Source organism: Juglans regia, chromosome 8, assembly GCF_001411555.2.
Source record: "Juglans regia cultivar Chandler chromosome 8, Walnut 2.0, whole genome shotgun sequence".
In the NCBI taxonomy this organism is placed as follows: domain Eukaryota; kingdom Viridiplantae; phylum Streptophyta; class Magnoliopsida; order Fagales; family Juglandaceae; genus Juglans; species Juglans regia.
The window spans coordinates 27,647,488-27,671,938 of record NC_049908.1 but is presented as its reverse complement, the minus strand read 5'-3'; the positions used below and the strand labels follow the sequence as shown (position 1 = coordinate 27,671,938).

The following is a 24,451-nucleotide window of genomic DNA, read 5'->3' as shown; positions in this document are numbered from 1 at the left end:
CAAAAATACAATAATAATAATATTATTACTCACCAAAATGGTCTTCAGAAATGGCGTAGTGAAGAATCGTGTCACCAGTACGCGGATTCTTGGAATAACTGTGACGCTCATTGGACGGACACAAATCGTAAAGACATTGGAAGACTTGTTTTTTATCGAAGAGCACTGCCGTAAAAAGAGGAGTCTCTCCCTCAGGGTTACGTTCTCCGATTAATGAAGAATCAACATTTGCTATGCACTCACACATGGCCACACTCCCCACCATTGCAGCAAGATGGAGAGCGGTATTCCCTTGCTTGTTTCTAAGTTGAAGAGACTCGAAAGTTGGAATGATATTTATCATTTCTTGGACCGTCTTTTCTTTGCGGTAGGAGACGGCTAGGTGTAACAGTGTGTCTTTTGTCTTGGTGACCTCGGCCACTAGAAAAAATGGCTTTTCCTCAACTATCTTGACGACATCAACCCATTTCCCATTCATGGCCATTTCGAACAAAAGCTTCGCAGTTTCTTGATTTGGAGCACTGGAACCTTCGATGAAGGAAAATTCCATTTTTCTCTAGGATCAAGATTAATGACTCTACTGGTGCTGGCGCTAGTGCTGCTAGGACTGGGTGTAAGTGTGCTGATTTATACTCGCGCACACACGTAACTAGCACGGTGCTCTATCGGAGGCTGATCAGTCAAGTGCTACTGCATACACGCGCACACTTGTAATTAAGCACAGTACTTCTGATCTATTAACGGTGTAAAAAGGTTAAATGCAAATTCAATAAAAGAGTTTTCATTGATTTACACAGAGTTATCTCAATTTTTAGGATTTATAAAACTAATTATTATATATGAATTGGATGAAAAAACTTGCGATTCATTACAATCACGCCTCCAACTATAAAAAATTTGCTTTGTACGCATTCCAGTTTCCCAAAAGATAATATTGTTAAATTTGAAAAAGGACTTTTAAACAAAACGCATATCTAAAAAATAATAATTAGAGATAATTTAATAGAAATAAAAATATATTAATTAAAAATGACTTTATATAAATTTTTAAATAAAATACTTTTAGATAAAAAAAAAGCGAAGATCGAAAAGCCTTTTTTTAAAGATCAATTAGTACCATTCTATTTTATGATTTTATTTCTATTTTTATGAAAAAAGTATTCATTTTTTTATGTTCTTTTAATTTTTATACTGTACTTTTCAGATTTTTTTTTAATTATTTTTTAAGAGTATTTATGTCAAAACTTTCCTGAATGATTGAGGCTTTTTGTATTTTTGGGGTAATTGCAAGTATTAATATTCTAAGGAGGTGATTACAAATTGTTTGGATTCATAATTCATCTCAACTCATCTTATTATTATTTATTATTATTTATCAACTTGAATTCATAAATTTTATTACTATTTATAATTTATCTTATTACTATTTATAATTCATCTCAATTTATCTTAATTTTTCTTCGAATCCAAACGAGGCGTTAAGTAATTTCATGAAAATTTGTGTTCTTTTCAAACAGGAGGCCCCGCAAGACTTGGGAGTTGGGGCTTCAAAGCAAAGTATATATGCTAGGTAGAAAGAATTATGATCCACCACGTGCATCATGCCTTGCACACTGATCGCATTAATTTTAGAGTGTATTTAGATATTGAAGTGAGTTAAGTTGAGATGATAAAATATTATTAGAATATTATTTTTTAATATTATTATTATTTTGAGATTTGAAAAAGTTAAATTATTTATGATATTTTGTATTGAAATTTAAAAAAATTTTAATAATGAATTGAAATGAATTGAGATCTAAATTTATCAAAAAATTACATAATAAATTGAGATAGAATTTAAAATTTGAACAAATTGAAACTTACCATCTCTTTTTTAAAAAGAAACAAAGGAGGATGTCTTACAACCTCATTAAATCAGAAGGTTGCATGCCGACATCCTTCTTTTATACTACTTAGTACGTAGTACTTAATCCTTTATTTTTCTTTAAAAAAAGTAAAGGAAGTTCCACGTGTTTCAGTACAGTAGTCTAGTACAAGATTACCACTGCATGCCAGGCTGCCACGTGATTTTCATTAACCTGTTAGATGGGCGAAATTAGTAATTAAGGACGTGTTATTTCTATAGAATAAAAAAAATGTCTGGGTTAGGACCCGTTTGGTTAGATAAATCTCATTTCATTTTATTTCATTTAGTTAATATTATAAGTTTTTAAAATTTTAAAATAAAATATATTAAATAAATCATCAATTTTTTTAAATTTTAAAATAAAAAAATATATTATAATAATATATTATTTAATTTATAATTTTTATCTCATCTTATCTAATCTCATATATGCAACTAAACAATACTTTACTAACCAATTTTTCCTTTAAAAAATAATAGAATTAATGGTAAAAAATAATCAAAAATTATATATGCAATTACTTTTACATACGTACTCCTTGTGCACTAAATCTATTGATGTGATTGACTGTATGTAGCATTTTTAAAAAATAATAGCAATAGAATTAATGAAAAAGAGATGAATGAGAAAGAAGAAGAAAAACCAGAGAGAAACGTCAAAGATTAAAAATTTATGGTCTCAATGTGTTGAACACAAAGCTATATATGTCTTTAGTTATATAAGAATTCTACGGAAATGATATAAGATAGGTTTATGGAAAGCTTCAATTCGCCTCAGGTAAATAATTCAATTGCAAACTTAATTTTTAGATAAAACGTACATTTGAAAAATAATTCTTAAAATGAAGCTTTTAGAAATAAAAATAACATTTTGAATAAAATGTAGATTTTAAGAAATGATTTGTACATGCATGCATGCAACAAGCAATGACAATAATAATAAAGAAAGAAAGAAAGAAAGAAAGAAAGAAGCATATATATATATATAATTAATATTTTTCCTAATTAAGAACATGATCTTAATTTCTTTAAGAACTATTTTTCTTGTGTGATACTCCTAATCATCGGTTCTTTTTAAAAGGAGATATTATTAGATAATGATAAGGTTATTATTTTTTTATTATCTATTTTTTTTTTTTTTGTATTTGATTTTTTTTTATTTTATTTAATGGTTAAAAAATGATTATTAGTAAAATTATATATTTTTTTAATTTTTTCTTAATGATTAAATATGTTTAAAAATATTTAAAATAAAATGATAAAAAAAATAAAAAAAAAAACTTCAAAAACACTGTAAATAGTACTAAATGAATAGTAAAAAAGGTAGTAGCCGGGGCTACCCATAAGGACTATTACTATTTTGTCCAAAGAGATCTAAGAGCTTGGAATTAATACCTTTTTTTTTTCTGTATAGGAAACATCAACTTCATTAAAGAAGAGCTCGAAATACCTAATTACGTGTAAAAGGGATATATGCGGATGATTCATCTATACGCATCATGCAACTTTAACAGTACATATATTCTTTAGAAAAGACTTTGCCCATTCCCTTACTAATTTTCGTCCATATGCTTTAACGAAATCACATGACATTTTTTTTTTAATTTAAAATACACTGAAAAATTAGGATTAACTTTAATTAACACGGGTCGTTGTGTGTGTGTATATATATATATATATATATATATATATATATATATATATATATATATATATATAATGAGTGGCGTCTTGTACCGTTAAAAAATAATAGATGGTTAACGAAAATACTTCAACACAAGTTTTTTCAAACAAACTTAGTTTTATAAATCCTAAAAATTAGGATCGCTCTGTGTAAAACAATGAAAACTCTTGAAATGAATTTTATTTAACCTTTTGACACCACTATTAATAGATCAGGACCGTGCTTACGTATTATAAATGCGCGTGTATAACAAAAAGCACTGTTAAAATTTTAACATGAACATTAATAATTGGATTTTTAATTTTCTATAATCCACAATAATAAAATAATGATAATTAAACACATACATTTCTCCATCTGTTTGATGAAGAATTTGATCTGACTATGAGAGAATGATCTTCCTAGCAGTCTCCTTAGTGTCTCCCGATGGCTAGAGGCATTCTGATGTTATAGGTGAGAACCCTTTAACCCTACAATGCTATTTATAAACTTCTGGCCATCAATAAATCTAAGATTTTGTATTTAATTGTGATTAGAGATGTAGAGTTAATATTATTTCTGATGAGTTTTTCTTATCCCATTATAACTCATATATTAACTGATAAGTTTTGAGCTATTCCAAGCTCTATCAAGATGGGTGTGTGGGACACAGAGTTTAAATAAAACTCTTACATTCTCTCACTTGGTCCATACGCCCATAAATAATATTTTTCATTCATAGGTTTATTACAGGAAATAAACCATACTGCGTAAATTCATTTCCTGAAACTTTTCATAACTCAAAATACATTTCATGAGTTCCTTAATATTAATGTCAAACCATAAACTAATGCGAGTCATGGCAGTCATCTATTATATAATCAACAAATTTCCTTCTATGTACCACAACACCAGTAACTTAATTTAACATGATCTTTAATTGGGATAATTAAGGGTAATATTGTAATGCCTTGGGTTCCAATTCATGTCTATTGTAGACATATCTTGTCATCATTCATCCACACCATTTAATGTACATATAAAGTGGAAAGACAAGAAAACAGAAACAAAACAACCATAATAGATATCATTAAGTGTCCAAATAGAATTCAAAACATCTATGAGCTCATTAACATGTTCATATCATAAGATTCATTCTATCAACATGTTCTTTAAGCTGCTTTGCTACTAGACCCTTTGTTAATGAGTCTGCTATCATAAGCATAGTACTAATATGTTCTATGGACACTGTTTGTTTCTGTACTTCCTACTTAACGCTTAGGTATTTCAACTCCATGCATGTGCTTGGCACTTTTAGAATACCTATCGTTTTTTAAGAAAAATACTGCAGAGGAATTATCATAATAAATTCTTAGCTGCCTGGCTATAGAATCGACAACTTCAAGCCCTGAAATAAAGTTTATCAACCATAAACCATGCATTGTGGCCTCAAAACACGTCACAAACTCAGCCTCCATTATAGATAAAGAAGTGATTGTTTGCTTCATACTTCTCCATGAGATCACTCCATCAGCCAACAGGAAAACATAACTTGAAGTGGATTTCTTGCTATCAGGGCCACCAGTGAAATCAGAGTCTGAGTATCCAGTTACCTCCAAACTGTCAGTTCTTCTGAAGGTAAGCTGGTAATCCTTAGTTCCCTGCAAGTATTACAATACCCTCTTTGCTGTTTTCCAATGAGACATTCCTAGGTTACTTTGGTAACGCCGAAGCATGCCTACTACAAAACTAATATATGGCCTCGTGCAAACCTATTCATATACCAAGCTCCCCATGACTGAAGCATAGGGGATTTTTGCCATCTCTTTACACACGTACTCAGTTTTAGGATATTTTGATAGGCTAAACTTATCACCTTTTGATATTGGAGTGTCCAGTGGCGAACAACTTTTTATGCCAAATCTCTCAAGAACTCTTTCTATGTAACCTTTCTAAGACAATCCCAACAGTCCGTGTTTTCGATCTCAAAAATTTTGATTCCGATCACAAATGATGCCTCACCCATATCTTTCTTTTTAAAGTTCTTAGAGAGAAAACCCTTGGTTTCATAAAGTAAGCCAAGATCACTACTAGCTAACAAGATATCATCAACATATAGGATCAAAATTGTGAACTTACTCCCACTGACATTTAGGTACATACATCGATCAACAATATTTTCTTTAAATCCAAAGGCAGTAATGGTATCATGGAACTTTAAGTACTATTGTTAGGAAGCTTGCTTAAGCCCGTATATCGATTTCATAATCCTACATACTAGGTGATCTTTGTCCTTTTCTAAGAAGCCTTCTGGCTACTCCATGTAGACCTCTTCATCCAAACTTCCATTTAAAAATGTTGTTTTCACATCCATCAGGTGTAACTCTAAATCATAATAAGACACCAATGCCATAATGATCGTAAAAGAGTCATTTTTAGATATTAGAGAAATTGTCTCTTTGTAATCAATGTTGTGACGCCTCGACTCCCACGAAGAGGGACGCGAGAATCATGACATCGGGATGATGACAACATGGTCATGCATCCCAACAATAGTGCCAAGTGTCTGTACATGCAACAGTGTATAATAAAAACGTAGCGGATAATTAAGTCTACTAGGTACCACAATTTAAACATGATTTAAACAATCTGTAAAAAGGTTTAAAAAATTATACAGTCATCCAAATAAATATTTTACAAGTCTCAAATAAAACGAGTGATACCAAATCACTCATCGGGCAGAGCCGAATCCCCAGGCTCACCCTCACCTTCATCTGCATCAAAATCTGCGTTACCATAAAATGGTACCACAGGTAAGTATAAACCAAACAACCCTCGGGAATAAAAATACATTAATGCAACCAACATGCATGCATATGATAAAATATGCATTATTCTCAAAATATCATTTTTCCCGAAAATGATATATTTTCCAACACACGCCAAAATCTCATTTGGCCTAAAAATATCCGTAAAACATTTTCCCAGAAAATGATTTACACAAAAATCCAACACACACTATTTTTCCAAAAAATAGCCAATCCATTATTACCATATGCACAATGATCTCCCTAAGGACCATTCGCACGTCCTGGCTTCGTAGCGATGCCCAGTTCCGCGCCCAACGCGTTCATGACCAAGCACTCACTACGCAACAAGCAATGCCTAGTTCCGCGCCCAGCGCGTTCGTGGCCAAACATCCTCTAGCCCCCACCAACAGAGGGGCCACGGAGTCAGCACGAGACCATCTCGTCCGATCCCATTGTCGCCCAGCGATAATCCAGGGGACGTCACTTAGTATATTCTGCTCCCGAGTGACCAGAGGAGCTCCACCGAGATAATGCCCCATCTCGACTTGGGGTCGTGATACACACGCACCCAAAAACATTCTCACACATGAAACCCAGTTTCAATAAATACATGAACATGAATGCAATACACGAAAACCCAGTTTCCTTTACAAACATGATCATGCGTGCATATATGTAATGTACATGAACAATACAAATCCCAACCAACAATTGCCAACACAATCCAATCACAAACAAACTTCCTCCACTAATCCAACCGACCCCCGTACTCCTCGAACTCAGTCCGGCAAAACCAACCAACAGTTCACAGTGTAATGTATTAGTGCAAAAATACATTTAAATCACAAGAATTCTTTGGAAAATACTTACAATGCTATATAATAATTTCTGGAGGATCACGGAGTTGCAAGAAGCGGTATCACAGCAACAGAACAGTGCCAAATGCACTATGGTTGTGGGTCTAAAAAATTTACTTTTGAACGGATGCAAACGAAGACCCGAGATTGATAGGGTAGGGCCTAGGGATGTCGGTGAAGCTAGTGGTGGTGGTGGTTGGCCGTGGGTGGCGGTGCAAATGGTGGTTGAATTGCAAAAATACCCAAAACGGAAATGGAGTTGGATGTGCTTCACCGGTGACGGATCGGAGGTGGGGTTGGGTCCAATGGGTTGCTAGGAGGTGGAGAATGAAGTGGTGAAGAAATGGTGGCCGGAGGTGGCGCGACGGCGGCGCACGAACACAAGAGGTGCCGCCGCTTGGTGTTGGGCGTGGGGGCTATCGGCGACGATGGAGGAGCTGGAAACGGAGGGAGGTGGTCGCCGACAGGTGGGGAAGCTGATGGGAGGGGCGGTGTCGCGCACGGCGGCGTGCGGCGGTGGCTGGGTGGAAGAGAGGCAACGCACGGGGTGAGAGAGGATGGACGTGCAGTGCGTTAATTAAACACGTACATTTCTCCATCTGTTTGATGAAAAATTTGATCTGACTGTAAGAGAAGGATCACCCTAGCAACTTACCCTCCTTAATTTCTCTCGATGGCTAGAGACAGATGTTGTAGGTGAGAACCCTTTGACCCCTCAATGCTATTTATAAACTTCTTGCCATCAAGCAATCTAAAACTTTGCTTTTAACTGTGATTAGAGATATAGAGTTAATTAATCTTATCTCTTTAAATTTTTCTTCTTCAATTATAACTCATCTATTAACTGATAAGTTTTGAGTTATTCCAAGTTCTATCAAGATGGTGTGTGGGACATAGAGTACTTTAAATAAAACTCTTACAAGCACCAGTAGTAGAGTCATTCTATTCTATCTAGCTTCCACTAATATTATTAGAAATACGTAGAAAGGAGAGAAAAATGGAATAGTCCAAGGTGAGAGTCCAGAAGAGGCGAAGGCCTTGTTCGATATGACCATGAAAGGGAAATGGAGTGAAGTCGTGGATAGATGTACGGAAAAACCCATTTCTTCTATTGGCCGGGAGTATCACCAGGACAGATGACACACTATTACAGCTAGCTGTCTCTCAGGCCAAGAAAAGACGGTCCTGGAAATTACAAAGATGATTTCGGAACAACTAATGTTTATATTGTCCGAGAGAGAAACGATCGAGGGAATACCGCTCTTCATCTTGCTGCAGTGGTGGGGAATGTGGCCATGTGTAAGTGCATAGCAGGGATTGATTTCTTCGTTGATCATTGCACGTAATCAAGAGGAAGAAACTCCTCTTTTATTGGCTGTGCTCTCTGGCAAAAACCAAGCATTCCTATGTCTTACCCAAATGCTTAAGCTGGCTGATCAGGACCCATATTTGATCAATTCCGAAATGGTGAAATATGGTACTCACGGGTCCACGATTCTTCACCACGCTATTGATGGAGATCACCATTATAGTGAGACCGGAATATAAATATATATATATATATATATATATATGTTTTTTGCTTTCACTTGTATATTATTATTAATTAGTTTAGATTATTAATAGACACCGGTGCCACATGATGTACGCCGACAGTAACAAGATTCTCTCTTGAACTTCTTGGTATTCGTTTAGTATATATAATTTAGTGTTTGAGTGGAGTGATCATTTCACCTGTCAATTTGACCTATATTCTATCTGTTTCAAGTGAAAGAGAAATGATCGTTACCACGTGTAACATAGAGAGAAACACATGATAGAATTGATTTATATCATTTAGTAAACATGATTTGATGCTCCCTACAAAATTTATACAAGCAACTAAAAGTATTTTCTCAAATCACTAACTTCATTTGCATTGCTTTTCCAGTATGCCATTATTTCATTATAATTTTGGGGATATGCTATCTAATTGTAAAATGGAAAGGAACTCATAATTTAAACATTATAATTTAATTATCATGATCTCCTACTATCACTACAAGATCATATTTAACTTTTAGGGACGAAATTCGTTAGGGACGAATTAAATTTCATCCCTAAAAGTTATTTTTGGAGACGAAAATGTCTGAGTTACTAAATTCTTTCGAACGAATAAATATCCAATCATCTCAAAAAAGGAAAATCGTTCGAATGGAATAAAATAAATTTGAACATAAAATTAATTCTGTTCGAACAGTGTATAATCTATTCGAATAATAAAATTAGTGGAAAATTAATTTATCTTTCTTGGGGAAAGTTAATAACCGTTCGAACTTAGATTTTTTTATTCGAATGGACATTTTTTTCAATTAATTTTTTTATTAGTATGTATTTGTGCATATATTTTTTCCATTAAAGTAATATACATTTTTTCCATTAATTTGTTATCATTTTAAAAATATAAAAATGTGTATATATAATATATTATGATTTGCAGTGAGTTAAAATATTTATAAATTCATAAATTAATTTTATGTAATTAATTTCAAAACTTTATAGTGATTTCTTTTATGTTAAATTTATATAAATATAACTTTAAAGATAGTATCATTTTTTATATTATCATGAACGGCAAGTAAAATGAAAAGAATAAACAAGATAGCAAACACGAAAAATAAAAACCATACATTAATTACATCTCAAACATATAATGTTCAATACAAAATAAAAAAGTAAAATAATAATTAAAATGATCACTATTGCTTAAGTAAATCAACATCCTCTTGTAACATTTTAATGTGTCCTTCCAGATCTCTAAGCTTCTCCATGATGAGCTTAATGAACTCCACTAACAAAGCTCGTACTTGATCTAAAGTAGCCTCAGGAGGCTGTCTCTCAACTATGACAGTACTACTAGAAGCTGGACCTGTAGGTGGTCTTGGTACACTGGTGCTATTCTATGACATAAAAGAATAGCACTGTAACCCCCTGATCGGAGTAGAATGTTAGATATTAGCAGTGCAAATAGTAGACTATCTCCACTGGAAAAACGTGACTCCGATTGAATGTAGAGGAATAAATACAATGACAGATCAATGGGGTCCCCCCGTGCTATCTGTAGCAAAAATCTGGCTCAATCGATCCCAAAATCAGTCTTGTATTTTTTCAGATTGATGTTATAGCCAACAATCAAATTAAGCATTATGAAAAATGCTATACAATCAGCCTGTCGGATCACCTTACTCCCATCATTAGGAGCCGAAGGGTCTCTCACTAGCAAACGCACTTGATCGTCTGTGAGACCATCATCAAGTAGATCTTCATACTCATTATCATCCTCGCTCTGATATGTGGCCTGTCACGGGATACAATAGTGTCCTCTAGCCTTGTCACAAGATACAATAGCGACCTCTAGCCCTGTCACAAGATACAATAGTGACATCTGGCTCACCACGAGATATAATAGTGATTTTTGGTTCTGAGTGCATTCGCTTTGATATTCATGGTGATTTATGTTTTGTTTGGCTTTCTACAGAATGCACAACCCTACCATTGTGTTTAAATATGAAATTTTGTTCTGATATGATGTTTTAGTTATGCTATGCCAATGATGTTTTGAATAAAAATGTTTTTTGAAAGTTTCGCTCTTATATTTTTTTTGAAACATATTTCGATTTTGTATTATGAAAAAAAGTTTTCTGATTTTGCATTCGATTTTGTATTTTGTTCAGCATTTCAAAGTTTGATAAATGCTCATGTTTATATATTAATATATATTCTCTGTTTACTGAGTTGTTGATAACTCATTCCCTTATCTCCATTATTTTCAGATGATTTTGGATATTTCAGCTAAGGATCAAGACTAATTAAGCATTAGGTGAGATGACTTAAGAATAGTAGATTAAGAATAGAAAGTTTTGATGAGTATTGGTGATTTTTATTAAGAAATTTTATTGTGTTCTGATGATGTGACATTTTGAAGAATTGATTATATTGAGGAAATTAATTTGAATAAAAATTTCTTTATAATATTGAAAATTTAAAGTCTTATTATATTATGGAAATTTGAGTTTATGTGACTTGTATAGAAGTTGATAATTTTTTTGATATCGAGGATTTGATAAATGAGTTTTTGTGATTATTTAAATTGAAAGTGTTAACATTTGCATTGGAGCATTTAGAAGTATATTAACAGTGTTGGAGTTGATTATCAGGTAATATGAATTAACTCTCCGGATCCTTGGGAACTGGGACTTTACACGGCATCTCTACATAAGGGGATTAGTTCAAGTGCACCGAGGTCAACAAATAAATTTATAACCTCTCCATCTTCCTAGTAGACCTCTATAACATAAGTGTCATCTTCATCTCCATTATAGTCATGATCCGCTACCATTCCTGCATGATATATATTTTGAGGCACAAATTTTTGTACGACTCGTCAAGTTATCTCTTCACTATCTTCATCGACCCCTTTCCTTGGATCAACCAAGTAATAAACTTAGGTAGCTTGAGAAACCAATACAATTGGATCATATTCGTATAATTTGCATGCAGTATTGACACTCATAAAGTGATTATCCCTATGTATCGAAACCCGACCACCGCCTATATCCCACCAATCACATTTAAAAACATATGTCACATTCTCACCTAGGTATTTTAATCTGATAATGTCATGTATGACACTATAGTAGTCAATATCATCTGTTCCATGACTTCCCTCAACCAACATGTCACAGTTTTGCATCTTTCGATTAAGTTCACGGTCCATAGTGTGAAATCTATAACTTCGAACTATGCATGCAGTATATCAAAATGCTTTATGTGAGGGACCACGGGTCAATGCATATACTTTAAAAGAAACTAATGCGGGATCATTACCACGTTGTTCCAAAATCAAGCAATGGTTAAAAGAGAAACATACGTATGCTGATTGGAGTTACAGAGATAAAAGATAATTAGAAAGAGAGAGATAAAACGGTGCGACAATATGACTGCAACAGTACCGCCTGCATGTGTGCTGGGGCTCCGGTGGAAATGCCCAACGGTTAGAATAATAAAACTTAAAACAATAAAATAAAAAAATAAAAACAATCATTTAGTAAATGCTAATTAGTGAATGCATGCTGATGTGGTGCAGTATATTTGCCTGCCTCAAGACTCTAGCTAGAAATTAAACGTTCACCTTTCCTTTTCTTGATCTTTTCATTGGAATAAACAACTTGGGACGTGCAATGGTATGCAAGCCGCATAGCAAGTATGCTGGTTCGTTGTTTTTTTGGGAGAGATGCTGCATGTAGTTTGAAACGCAAAAACTCATGCTTCATCTACGGCACAAAGAAACCAGAGGCGGGTTTGCATGATCAGACAGAAGAAGATCAAAAAGAGAATTAAGGCTCCGTTTAGGTATTAGAATATTTTGATAATACTTCATTATTATTTATTATTTTATTATTATTTTTTATATACTTTTCATTATTTTTTATTATTATTTAATATTTTATCATTATTTTTTCAATATTATTCACAAAATATCTTAAATCACCTCAGTACTATCCAAGCACAACCTTAATTGCATGCATTCAAACATTAATTTCATCGTACATATAATATAGAAAATATGACAAACAGTTGATCTTTTTTCCTTTTTCCCAAAACAAATCAAACATTACTTAGATCAGAACGGACGCCTTGTAGCTACGTCGTGGCACCTTCTTGAAGGTAGATTCAATAAGATCAAAATACAGCGGAAACTGCATCACAGCAAAAAAAGTTACCGGTAGGCAGGTTGCCGCATACACTGGATACGCCACATATTTCAACTTTTCGTCTATCACAAAGAAATGTCCCGAGCAGAATGTAATCAGCACTGCAGCTATGGAAAAGAACAAGGACGTTAAACCTATCAAGAGCTTCGTTGGTAAGTCCTTTCCGAAATCCTTTTCTTTATTCCTTGATGTTAAGATGGAGAGGAATGTGACCAAAGCCGTGACCGAGAAGCAGAGTGCGATGAGTGATGAGATGGCAAAGAGGTGGAATGGGGTTCTGTTTTCCAATGTTGGACTGCCATTATCCTCCTTGACGCCTCCAGGAACTGCGGTGGAGCTGGCAAATGCCACAGTGGCTATAAGTGCAGCGACAAGGGAGTAGGATTCGGAGGTTTTAATTAACCATTTGCCACCGTCCTTGACGAGCTGCTTGTGATTCTCGATGAACAGTTCCTCAGGGGTCTTGCCGTCGTTGTTGCAGCGGGTAAGAAGGTTAGAGGGAATGTTCTGTGTCACGAACTGCATGAAGCCGAGCATCAAGTACGCACACGACAACAATTAATTATTTCAAATATATATATATATATAGGTTTTTCTATATGTGTACCTCAAACCATTTCATTTCCCATTGCATTTGCAAGGCTTCCCCGGGAATCAGCCAAGGCCTATATGCTCCAAGCTCAGCTGCGAGATGAGCTGCATTATTCCCACTTTTATCCACCACCCGTAACACCCTGTCTCTGATCATGATATTTTTCTGTAGCAGGATTTGAAATACATGTGGTTGTCTGTACTGCACCGCCAACAACATTACATTCTTGTTTTCTTCATTCATGTCATGTATGGCAATCGGAAACAGTTCCAGAATTTTCTCCACAATTTCGGAAATGCCATTTCGAGCAGCAATTAAAATAGGAGTCTCTAGTAATATAAGAACAATAACAAAATTACTAATAAGAATAATAATTAGCTTTGTAACTAATATATAAGAAATATTTCGCAAGTTGGCAACGGATCAGAAATATTCAATATTTAAAAAAAAAAAAAAACATTTTAAATCCAAACATCTTTAAATTAAAATAAAAAATATATTTCTAAAAAACTTTTTCCTTCACATGATCAGTGTTCGAAGCACCCAAGAAGGGTCTTCTCTACCATCTTGGGCATGCCGTTTACAAGAACAGAACTGCATGCAGGTCCAGGAAAAAGTTAGATCTGAGTTTTGGAGAAGGTTAGTCCATGACTGGATTACCTGTTTGGGTGTCATCTTCATCGAGATATGGATCTATTTCATCCGGATCTACTGTGGCTGTATCTGACGGGTGCAAGGCCTTCTTCGACCCACGGTAATAATATTCGTACACCTCATCGACAGTACTCCTTAGAAGTTCGTTCATGATCAGAATGGACAACTTGTGCTTCTTTTTCTCCTCATATATCTTTCTTATCGTGGGAATTCCTTGTTAGCGTCATCATATACAAAATACCATAATTAAGAAATAGACATGAATGCTATTGTATACATGATCATTAAGAATGCACATGACATAACCATAACAATCGGTAATTTAAGGACACAAAAAATATATAATTATTCCCAGAATCTCTGTGAACTTTTCAATAAATTAATATTAGTTACTTCTGTTCTATACTATATATACCTAGAGCAATTAGAACTATGACCATTGTCCTGTTTGCAAGCTTGAAAATTTTGTAGAAAAGGCCATAGATAGCCGGAGAAAATCGATGCTTCCAAGCTCCATTCTGAGTTCTGAGTTCTGTAGAAAATACAAGTAATTCATTCTAATTACAAAACAGATGAAATGTTAGGCTTACAAAAAAAAAATACAAAAGAAAAAAAATTATCCAAACATCACTTGATGAGTGGTATTTTATATTATAGTAGTGCCTCAATTTGCCTGCTTGGTGTGCCCCGGCCCTATTGCAAATTGTACTTTTTTTTTACTTTTTATTTTAAGCATTTTTTAAACATGTTTAAACATTTTTTTAAAAAACAAAATACCAAAACACAGTGATCACTTCTTTAATCATTAAAAAAAATTAAATAAATAAACAGTCAAAATGAAGAAACAAATTGAAGAAGAGTAATAGCATTATTCTATTAGATTATAAAACTCCTATTCAAAAATAATACTTGATGAAATAACACCATGACTGCATTGCTTGCCTGGATTTTCGGGCTGTGTTTCAGGGCTCTCTTCATCTCTCTGTTCTCTAACCTTACATCTGATAGCGACTTGTACTTGAGAAAAGAAAAATAAGTTTCGGTCAATACCGCATATATAGCAAATGAATTATGACAACATGCATATATAGAACATTGTCCATCAACTTATAATTAATGTTCTATATATGTCTATGTTTAAGCATTGTCCATTTACATATTAGCCTTATTTGTTGCTTGACTAATTTACTAATTAATAATGGTGAGGTTATATATTTAAGTTAATCAGGTAAACTATAAATATATGAATTTAGAAAAGGTAATTAACTAAGAATGCTGTGTTTGTAATAAATTATATGGTTTTTTTTATCACAAAATAGATTATGTATATCATATGTAATGACTTTTTCTAAATATTTTGACAAACCAATTAATTTTCCATTTATGTATATAGTTTGATGAGTTTACATATACATTGATACATATATATATATATATATATGCACTTATATTCGTGGGAGTTTAAAAACATCTATCACATCAGACGAAACATGATTCCATCCTATTTGTTCAAATTTAAGTTGGTTTCATTTTAAAATTAAAAACAATACTATAAAAATAGTATATAAAAAATTGAGAAATACTACTTATCATTTCCACATCACACACCAACATCTGATTTGTCATTATTGTTATTATATTTAAATACATATATTTACACATCAATATGTATATATTTAAATAGAATAACAAAAATGATAAATCACATATTGGTGTGTAGTATAGGGGATGACTATTAGAAATTTTCTAAAAAGTTATACGAGGACGTTATACAAGACGTTGCATGACTAGTTTAAATAAGTTCAAATCGCTAAATAAATTAGCACAAGTTTTTGTTCAAGCTTGGTGCAATTATTGAACAAGTCATACTCAATCAAGTTTTTCATGAACAAATGTTTTCATTTGCAACGTCCGGCCGATTTATTCCTTTAAACTGCTAGCTAAAGCCGGCGGTATGGTAAACTAGAGGCTAGTGGCTCAAATTTGACTTCCCCTAGTGTTTTTGTGATCATCCTACGATATGATGTATATAGGAAATTACCAGTTAAGAAAAGAAAAGAAAAATATATATACATACCAATTAATCTAACCAAATTCCGAAACAATAGTAAGAAGTTGACGCATGCTCTGTAGTTCCTTTCTATCGGGTGATCATGATTTTGTTCCACGTCGTGCTCATCAACAATCATGCCTAATTCCAAAGTAACAGCAAAGGATAAGTAATACAAAAAAGAAAAAAATCATATATCCTACAAGACAAATTCCATACATGATTCATTTATCCATTTCATTATCATTCTTTCATATATATATATATACCTCGACCTTAATGTATCAACCGACATATTGTTTTATTTATTATTTTTATCATGATCAGTTACCTAGCTTTTGAACTAAAAGTGCTTGAAAGAGATTTTTTTTTTTTTTTTTTCTCTCTGAACGCGGTGATGAGTTGGGGATATATACAGTGATATATGATTGTTTTGCACCATCCAAGAAGAAGAAGACTCCCGCTTGGGAAAGCCGAAGGCTTGCCCGCTAGTAGATGGAAAGGCGTGATTCCTTCCTCATTAGCAACGTTAACGTTATAACCTCGTTCACCGTACAATTTAATTATGTCCAATGCCAAATCTGTCATGTGAAAAGCGATCGAAGCATTAAGTCTTTAATATTTACATAGGAAATCATGATTAATATAAACTAATTAATAATTAATAATGATATAAAAGTGAAAGCAAAAAACATTTCAGGTCACAATAATATATATATATATATATGTATATATATATATATATATATATATTCCGGTCTCACCATAATGGTCTCCATTAATGGCGTAGTGAAGAATCGTGTACCCGTGAGTACCATATTTCATCGTTTTGGAATGGCTAAATCGCTCCTTATCCAGCATAAGCATTTGGGTAAGACATATGAATGCTTGGTTTTTACCAAAGAGCACTGCCAATGAAAGAGGAGTTTCTCCGTCTTCATTACGTGCAACGATCAACGAAGAATCAATCCCTGCTAAGCACTTACACATGGCAACATTCCCCACCACTGCAGCAAGATGAAGAGCGGTATTCCCTCCATCGTTTCTACGTCCAACAAACTCCTTACTAATTGGTAGTTCCGATATGACCTTTGTAATTTCCAGGACCGTCTTTTCTTGGCCTTCAGAGACAGCTAGGTGTAATAGTGTGTCCTTTGTCCTGGTGATACCACCGGCCGATAGAAGAAATGGGTTTTCCGTACATGTATCCACGACTTCACTCCATTTCCCTTTCATGGCCATTTCGAACAAGGTCTTCCCCTCTTCTGGACTCGAACCTTGGACGATGGAATATTCCATGTCTCTCTCCTTTCTACGTATTTCTAATATTATTGGAAGCTAGATATATAGAATGGTGCTTCATGTTAGGGCTGGGTGCATGCATGCATGTGTGCTGATCATTTATACACGCGCATGCACACACGTACGTAAGCACAGTCCTCCTCTATTAATGGTGTAAAAAGGTAAAATGCAACTTCATTTCAAGAGTTTTCATTGATTTACACAGAGTGATCTTAACTTTTAGGATTTATGAAACTAATTTTGAGTTTGAAAAAACTTGCGTTTAAATATAATATATTTTCGTTAACCATCTATTATTTTTTAACGGTACAAGATACCACTAATTAGATCGAATATGTACAACGACCCGTGTTAATTAAATTTAATTATCCTAATTTCTCTCATTTTTTATTTGAACTTTTAAAAATAATTTTTATAAATTTCAGTATATTTTAAATTAAAAAAAATGTCATGTGATTTTCATTAAACAAAGCATATTATATATATATATATATATATATATATGTGGACAAAATTAGTAAGGGAATGAGCAAATATCAAGTAATTTGTTATATATAGCACAAATAGTACTTATTCCTTAAAAATATTGCACAAGGAGGCATATCATGTTAATCGATCGGGGCAAAGCACTGAGGTTACAGACCAAATTATTCCTTTAAAATGGAATATATAGAAATTGAAATAGAATATATCATGTACTGTTAAAGTTGCGTATAGATTTTGCACCTTAAATCTTGAAAAATTCTACAATTATCATCTCATACACCACTCATCAACATGACGTGATTTGTCACTTTTACCATTCTATTTAAACAATATGTGTGTTTAAATAGAAGGATAAATTTGACAAAATCACATGTATGTTAATGTATGGTGTGTGGATGACAAATAATATTTTCTTAAAACTTAAATATTAGGTATTTCATGCTCCTCTTAAATTGAAAAAAATAGTAATAGTTATAATCTCTTTTTAAAAAGAACCAAATAATTAGGAGATATCTCACAACCTTTAAATAGAGAAAAAAGCTAGCACTACATGCACTTCCTGCACAAGATTGAAAATCAGAAGGTTGCCGGCCACATCGATCCTGCTTTTATCCCACGCATAGGTTAATTCAAAGTGATGCATCATGTTCAGTAATTGCATACTTTACGATTATATATAGTATTACTCTTTTTTATAATCAATCCCGGCCAATCCTTATATATTTCCTACAATTCCTGGCCGTTCATTATCGAATAAAAGAATCATTGAAAATTATACAGAAATATGCTGTCGCACTAGCTAATTTTTATTTAGGGAATCTGAACATGAAAAGTAGAGAAAAAAAATCTTGTTAGAGAGTGAATGCAAAGAAAAAGTAAAATAGCTAGATTTATAAAACGCTTTACACATTGATAATCAATAAAAGTAAAAAAATTCTTTCTAGTTTTCATTATTTATTTATAATTACTTTATAATTTCCGCAAACATGTGATCAAGTTAAAATTAAAAAGAAAAAAGAAAAATTATTTATGATATTGCTGGGCTAGTTTCTGAAAATTAAACGCATTCCCCTTCCAAACTAACATGTGGTCATCCGGAGAAAAGCATTAATTATATGCAGTTTGATGCACACATGATCTCATGTTTTGCGGTCATGTCTATAATCTATTAATTTAAAGTAAAAGGGATCGATACTCAATTTATTTAAAGTAAAAGCGAAACATAAACATTGATCTTAAACTTAAAGAATAATGTTGTCTGTCAAACTAATAGTAAGAGAGGAGAATTAATGCATGCAGGCTAATTAAAACGTCAAAACTTAAAGAATATGTCCTTTCTTTCTTTCTTTATATAATGAGTTATAGGACGTTCGCCAAACGTACGTGACATCTATACGCAGTTCATAATCCTATAATCATCAATATAAATATATATTAGCACATCTTTAATTTGTGAATTTTAGATGATTTTACCTAAGAAATAAGTCAATATTTCTTGTGTCTTAGAACGCTCAATACGTTATTGATCGATCTAGCTAGGTGATTTTAACAGAAGAACAAAAACGTTAATGTTTATGACTTTGGGCCGGCTAGTTTCAGAAAAACCTCATCCCCTAATTCCAAAGTAGCATGCATGTTGGAAGAAAAGCTAATTTATATATATTTGATATGTCTGTCTTATGATATCTTGAAGGTGAATCTATTAATTTAAGCTAAAAACAATCTATTTAAAGTAGAACTAGCTGCTTGCAAAAGAAAAAACGAATCTTAAGAATCACGTTCTTAATTATTAAAACCATATTCAAAATAATACTCATGTTCTTAAGAATCTGCATTATTAGAAATACTAGATCAAGGCATACACAGTGGAAGCGATATTAACTCGTCGGTAAATCGTAGATCTAGTGCAGTTGTTCCATAGATTCTCTAACGTCATTTTTCATCCCAAATCCTCTCGACGAAGGTGGAGTGTGCTACGAGATAATATACCAGAGCAACACCTACATAATATTCCACAACCTAGATACTGTAACTAGAGAGAACCTAATGAGAGAGAGAGATTTTTTGTTCTTTTTGAGTCAAGTATCATTCACAAGGGGGGAGGGACTATGTAAATAGCCCCTGTTCACTTGGTTGTTCGCTCAAGGCACGCTCGACACTCCACTCGAGCGAAGTGTCTAGTGAGTGCGTATTGTGTGAAAGAGCAAAAAGCCATAGAGAGTGTGAGTTGAGATTGAGTGATTGTAATCTCCTCTGGTTAAAGATTTTTGCAGCTCTGTAGACATAGGCAATTTGTTGAACCACGTATATTGTGCGTTGTATTCTTGATTGTGTTGCTTTTACTTTATTTGTCATCGTTGGTGTGTGTTTTGCACAACATTTCACAACAACCGGTATCAAGAGCTAAGATCGGATCTGAAGGAGAATGATGGCTAGAGATAAAGTGAATGCACCCGGGATCGAGAAGTTCGACAACACTGATTTTGGGTACTGGAATATGCAGATCGAAGATTATATCAATGGGAAGAGACTCCACCTTCCACTGTTGGGAAAGAAGCCGTAGAACATGGCTGATGCTGAGTGGACCATGTTAAATCGACAGGTTCTAGGGCTTGTTCGGCTGACCTTGTCCAGAACCACAGTGGATCTCATGGCGACTTTGTAAGGAATGTATAAAAAGCCATCTGCGAACAATAAGATGCACTTGATGAAGAAATTATTCAATCTGAATATGTCAGAATGTATGTTTGTAGCCCAACACTTGAATGAATTCAATACGATCACAAATCAACTGTCTTCTATAGAGATTGAGTTTGATGATGAGATCATAGTATTGATTCTGTTGGCATCATTGCTAAATAGTTGGGAGGCCATGAGGATGGCTGTGGGTAGTACGGGTGTAATCGGTCTGGTCCGGTTTGGTTTTGGACAAAATTTAAGACCTAACCGGTATGTACCGGTTTTGTATTTTTCAAAACCGATTACGCACCGGTTACCCTCCTAAACTGGTACTTTCGGTTTTACCGGTTTCCTATCCGGTCCGGTCCGGTCCGGTTTTCCGATTTTTTTAACATGTAAGTTTCACAATTTGCATTAAAAATTTGTTTATAAAAAAGAAAGATTTGATTTAAAAAAAACTATTTTATACTTTTATTAATATATTAGACTATATAATAGTATTAATATTAGACTATTGGTATAGTTATAAGTTATATATTAATATTAGTTATAAACTTTTAGTTATTTAGTATTAACATTTTATGTAATAATTTATAAATTATAATAAGAAATTACTTCATATATGAATATATATTATATATGAATATATATTATATATAAAATTTCACATAAAAATTTATAATTATATATTATATATAAAACTTATATATATTAATATTTAATATATATAAAATATTTTGTATAAAACTTATATATAAAAATATTATTTTTTATTTTTTTTAATTAACCGGTCCGGTCCGGGCCAAAAAATCCCGGAACCGGCCGATTTTTACATTTTAAAAACCAGTCCGGTTTGATCTGGTCCGGATCGATTTTTCGGTTTGAGTTTACACCCCTAGTGGGTAGTTTAGCTGGCAAGGCAAAACTGAACTACGATGACATATGTAACATGGTGCTTGCTGAAGAGGTATGTAGGAGAGACTCGGATGAGTCCTCGGGTTCTGGATCGGCCCTGATTGTTTACAATTATAGGGGTAGAGGATATGACAGGTCAAACTCCAAGAGCAGAGGGAAGAGCAAGACGGGATATGGGCAGCAGATCACGTGCTAAAGTTGTGGCAAGCTTGGCCACATCAAGAGAAACTGCAAGAATCTAGAAAGTGTTGAGGATGATGTTGTGAACGTAGTGGCAGAAAAAAATTCATGATGCCTTACTTCTTGCAATGCACAGTCCGATTAATGATTGAGTATTGGATTCAGGGTCTTCATTCCATAGCACCTTACATCGAGAAATCATGCAGAATTATATTACTAGTGATTTTGGAAAGATGTATGTGTCTGATGGAAAGGCATTGGATGTAGTGGGAGTGGATGATGTGCACATGACACTTCCAAACAAGAGTGTGTGGACTTTAAAGCAAGTAAGGCATGTTCCAGATCTAAAGAAAAACTTTATCTCTGTGAGACAGCTTGATGACAGCAGTTTGGAAGTAGCGTTCTCTGGAGGAGCTTGGAAGATCACTAAGGGTGCGCTGTTCCTAGCGCATGGTAAGAGATCTAACTCCTTGTATTTAACATCAGGGTCCAATGATATGCAGGAAAATACAAGAGTGCAAAACGGCAAGCTTATTCCTGCGAAACATGTTAAGAAGCCAAAGTGAGTCAGTTTTGTCCTTCCTCATGAAAGCTTGGAAAAGTTGGCTAAGGTTGCCAAGATTGGAACGAGACTGAATACACCTAGTGTAGTGGGAGTTGTGAGTCGCCTAGTGGATGTGCTGACTAAAGGCGATGTACGTGGAAGACAGAAGTTGGGCTTGACTTCAGTGCGTCTTCTGGCTTGAAGACTGGAGTTGTGAGCTGTAGAGATGATAGGGTTTGGCTGGAAATAATGGCTGGCATGTGGAGACCTAGTCTCCAAGTGGAAGATTGTTGGGGTATATGTGGAGACTGGTTTTAATGTTGAAAAAGTGTTTGCTGAAAGTTGACTCGATAGTTGGCTCGAGCCAAAGTTCACTCGGCATAGCTCGACATACCACTCAAGCGAATCTCAAATTTGAGAGTTCGCTCGACACTGCGCTCGAGCGAGACACAAACCCTAGTGTTCACTTGACCCTCGCTCGAAACTCCACTCGAGCCAATGTTCATTTTCTTGTTTGCTCGAGGCGCGCTCTACACTACGCTCCAACGAAGTACGCAGTTTTTGTCAGATTAGGTTTCCAGCGCCACTCACTATAAATATATCATATTAGACTTGTGTTGGATGGCTCGAGCATATTTTGAGAGAGAACAATTGTCTATTGAGTGCATATTGTGTGAGAGAGCAAAAAGCCCTAGAGAATATGAGTTGAGATTGAGTGATTGTAATCTCCTCTGCTTAATAAGATTTTTGCAGCTCTGTGGACGTAAGCAATTTATCAAACCACATATATTGTGCTTCGTGTTCTTGATTGTATTGCCTTTACTTTATTTGTCATCGTTGGTATGTGTGTTTTGCACAACATTTCACAACAACCTCATGGTCTCTTTGTCGCTCTTGTAAACGCGTCTCTAAATCAGACTATCGTGATAAGATAGACTCCAACTCCTGTTGTCTCGACTTCTTCTACTCAATATCTTGGACTAGGGAGAGGGCATGCTCGACGTTAGCTAGCAGATCTTGTTCTGCCGACCCAATCTAGGCCCAGTGTTGCTCCCCATATTGGGAGTACTAGTCAGCAGCCAATGGGTATATCTGCGGTGGATGCGTAGCCTACTTGGGTTGATGCAGTGATCTTAGATCTTACTGTACATATCGACAGGCAAATTGTGGTTGTAGAGGAGACTATCGCCGAGATTGCGCATCATGTAGATATTCTAAACGAGATGGTCACAACATTGATTGAGAAGTTCCATTGTACATGATTGGTGAACAATACGTTGATCTGAGTGCTGTTTATATAATTTTATCATCTTTTGTACTTTATTTTTATTATATGTAATGAACAATATTATTTAATATATATATATATATATATTGTTTTTGAATTTCAATTCTCAATTTTTTTTTAATGTTAGCTTATTCGACTTTAATATTAACTCACTGCATTTCAATTCTCAATCTTTTTTAATTTGAAATATCCAACATTAATATTAAATCAATTAACGTTTAAACGTGAATCACTAACATTCGAACGTTGGCACAAAAAATTTACACGTTCGCATGTAATTAGCCTCAATGTTTGAATATTGTCCAAGACCCGTTCGAACGTGAATATATATACGTTCGATCGTAATACAATTCCTTAATATAAACAAATTTAGAATTCTTATAGTTCTTATCTGAATTCTAAGACTTGGAGCGAGTGAGAAATAGATACATAAATCTCCTCAAATACTACGACATATACTTTATATCATGTACCGTCTCTTCCATTCTAAGCCGCAAAGTTGAGTTTGAACCGTAAAGGATCCTCATCCAATATAAGCAAATAGCTTATCCAAATTATATATCCTCAGTTTATTTATTTCTTCTCTTTTCGCATTTAGCCTTAGATGTTCTCGATTTTCATGCTGTCTCTCTTGCACTTGCCTTAATTTGCCTTCCTTTTTTCCCCCATTGAAAGAAACAAGTTAGGATGTAAACTAACTCAATTAATTAGTACTTATGCTGGTAGCTAGTTTTTTGAGACATGTTTTAAAATGCAGAGAAACTCATTC

The 24,451-nt window shown here is 34.0% G+C and overlaps 3 protein-coding genes across 3 annotated transcripts; all 3 read right to left on the bottom strand.

The window, feature by feature from the left end:
• Positions 1 to 25: 25 nt before the first annotated feature.
• Positions 26 to 550, bottom strand: LOC118343745 (ankyrin repeat-containing protein C6C3.08-like). Its single transcript, XM_035692845.1, has one exon. It carries the CDS (start codon positions 548 to 550, stop codon positions 26 to 28), a length of 525 nt encoding a protein of 174 aa, XP_035548738.1.
• Positions 551 to 12,896: 12,346 nt separating this feature from the next.
• LOC108986246 lies at positions 12,897 to 14,299 on the bottom strand. The gene is made up of 3 exons (XM_035692844.1): positions 14,245 to 14,299; positions 13,600 to 13,913; positions 12,897 to 13,511 (listed from the first exon to the last, which is right to left on the bottom strand). The coding sequence occupies exons 2-3, from the start codon at positions 13,825 to 13,827 to the stop codon at positions 12,897 to 12,899; spliced, it is 843 nt and encodes a 280-aa protein (XP_035548737.1). The 5' UTR covers positions 13,828 to 13,913; positions 14,245 to 14,299.
• A 1,947-nt stretch (positions 14,300 to 16,246) lies between these two features.
• Positions 16,247 to 17,530, bottom strand: LOC118349221. Its single transcript, XM_035692843.1, has 3 exons — positions 17,053 to 17,530; positions 16,316 to 16,429; positions 16,247 to 16,251 (listed from the first exon to the last, which is right to left on the bottom strand). Exons 1-3 carry the CDS (start codon positions 17,528 to 17,530, stop codon positions 16,247 to 16,249), a joined length of 597 nt encoding a protein of 198 aa, XP_035548736.1.
• Between the last annotated feature and the right edge of the window lie 6,921 nt (positions 17,531 to 24,451).

Coding starts and splice junctions, on each gene's coding strand:
- LOC118349221 (XM_035692843.1), bottom strand. CDS start 17,530: ATGGCCATGAAAGGGAAATGGAGTGAAGTCGTGGATACATGTACGGAA. Junction 16,430..17,052: donor CATTAATGGAGACCATTATG/GTGAGACCGGAA, acceptor CTTTGGAATTAG/GCATGATTGTTGATGAGCAC.
- LOC108986246 (XM_035692844.1), bottom strand. CDS start 13,827: ATGAATGAAGAAAACAAGAATGTAATGTTGTTGGCGGTGCAGTACAGA. Junction 13,512..13,599: donor GGGAAATGAAATGGTTTGAG/GTACACATATAG, acceptor GGCTTCATGCAG/TTCGTGACACAGAACATTCC.
- LOC118343745 (XM_035692845.1), bottom strand. CDS start 550: ATGGAATTTTCCTTCATCGAAGGTTCCAGTGCTCCAAATCAAGAAACT.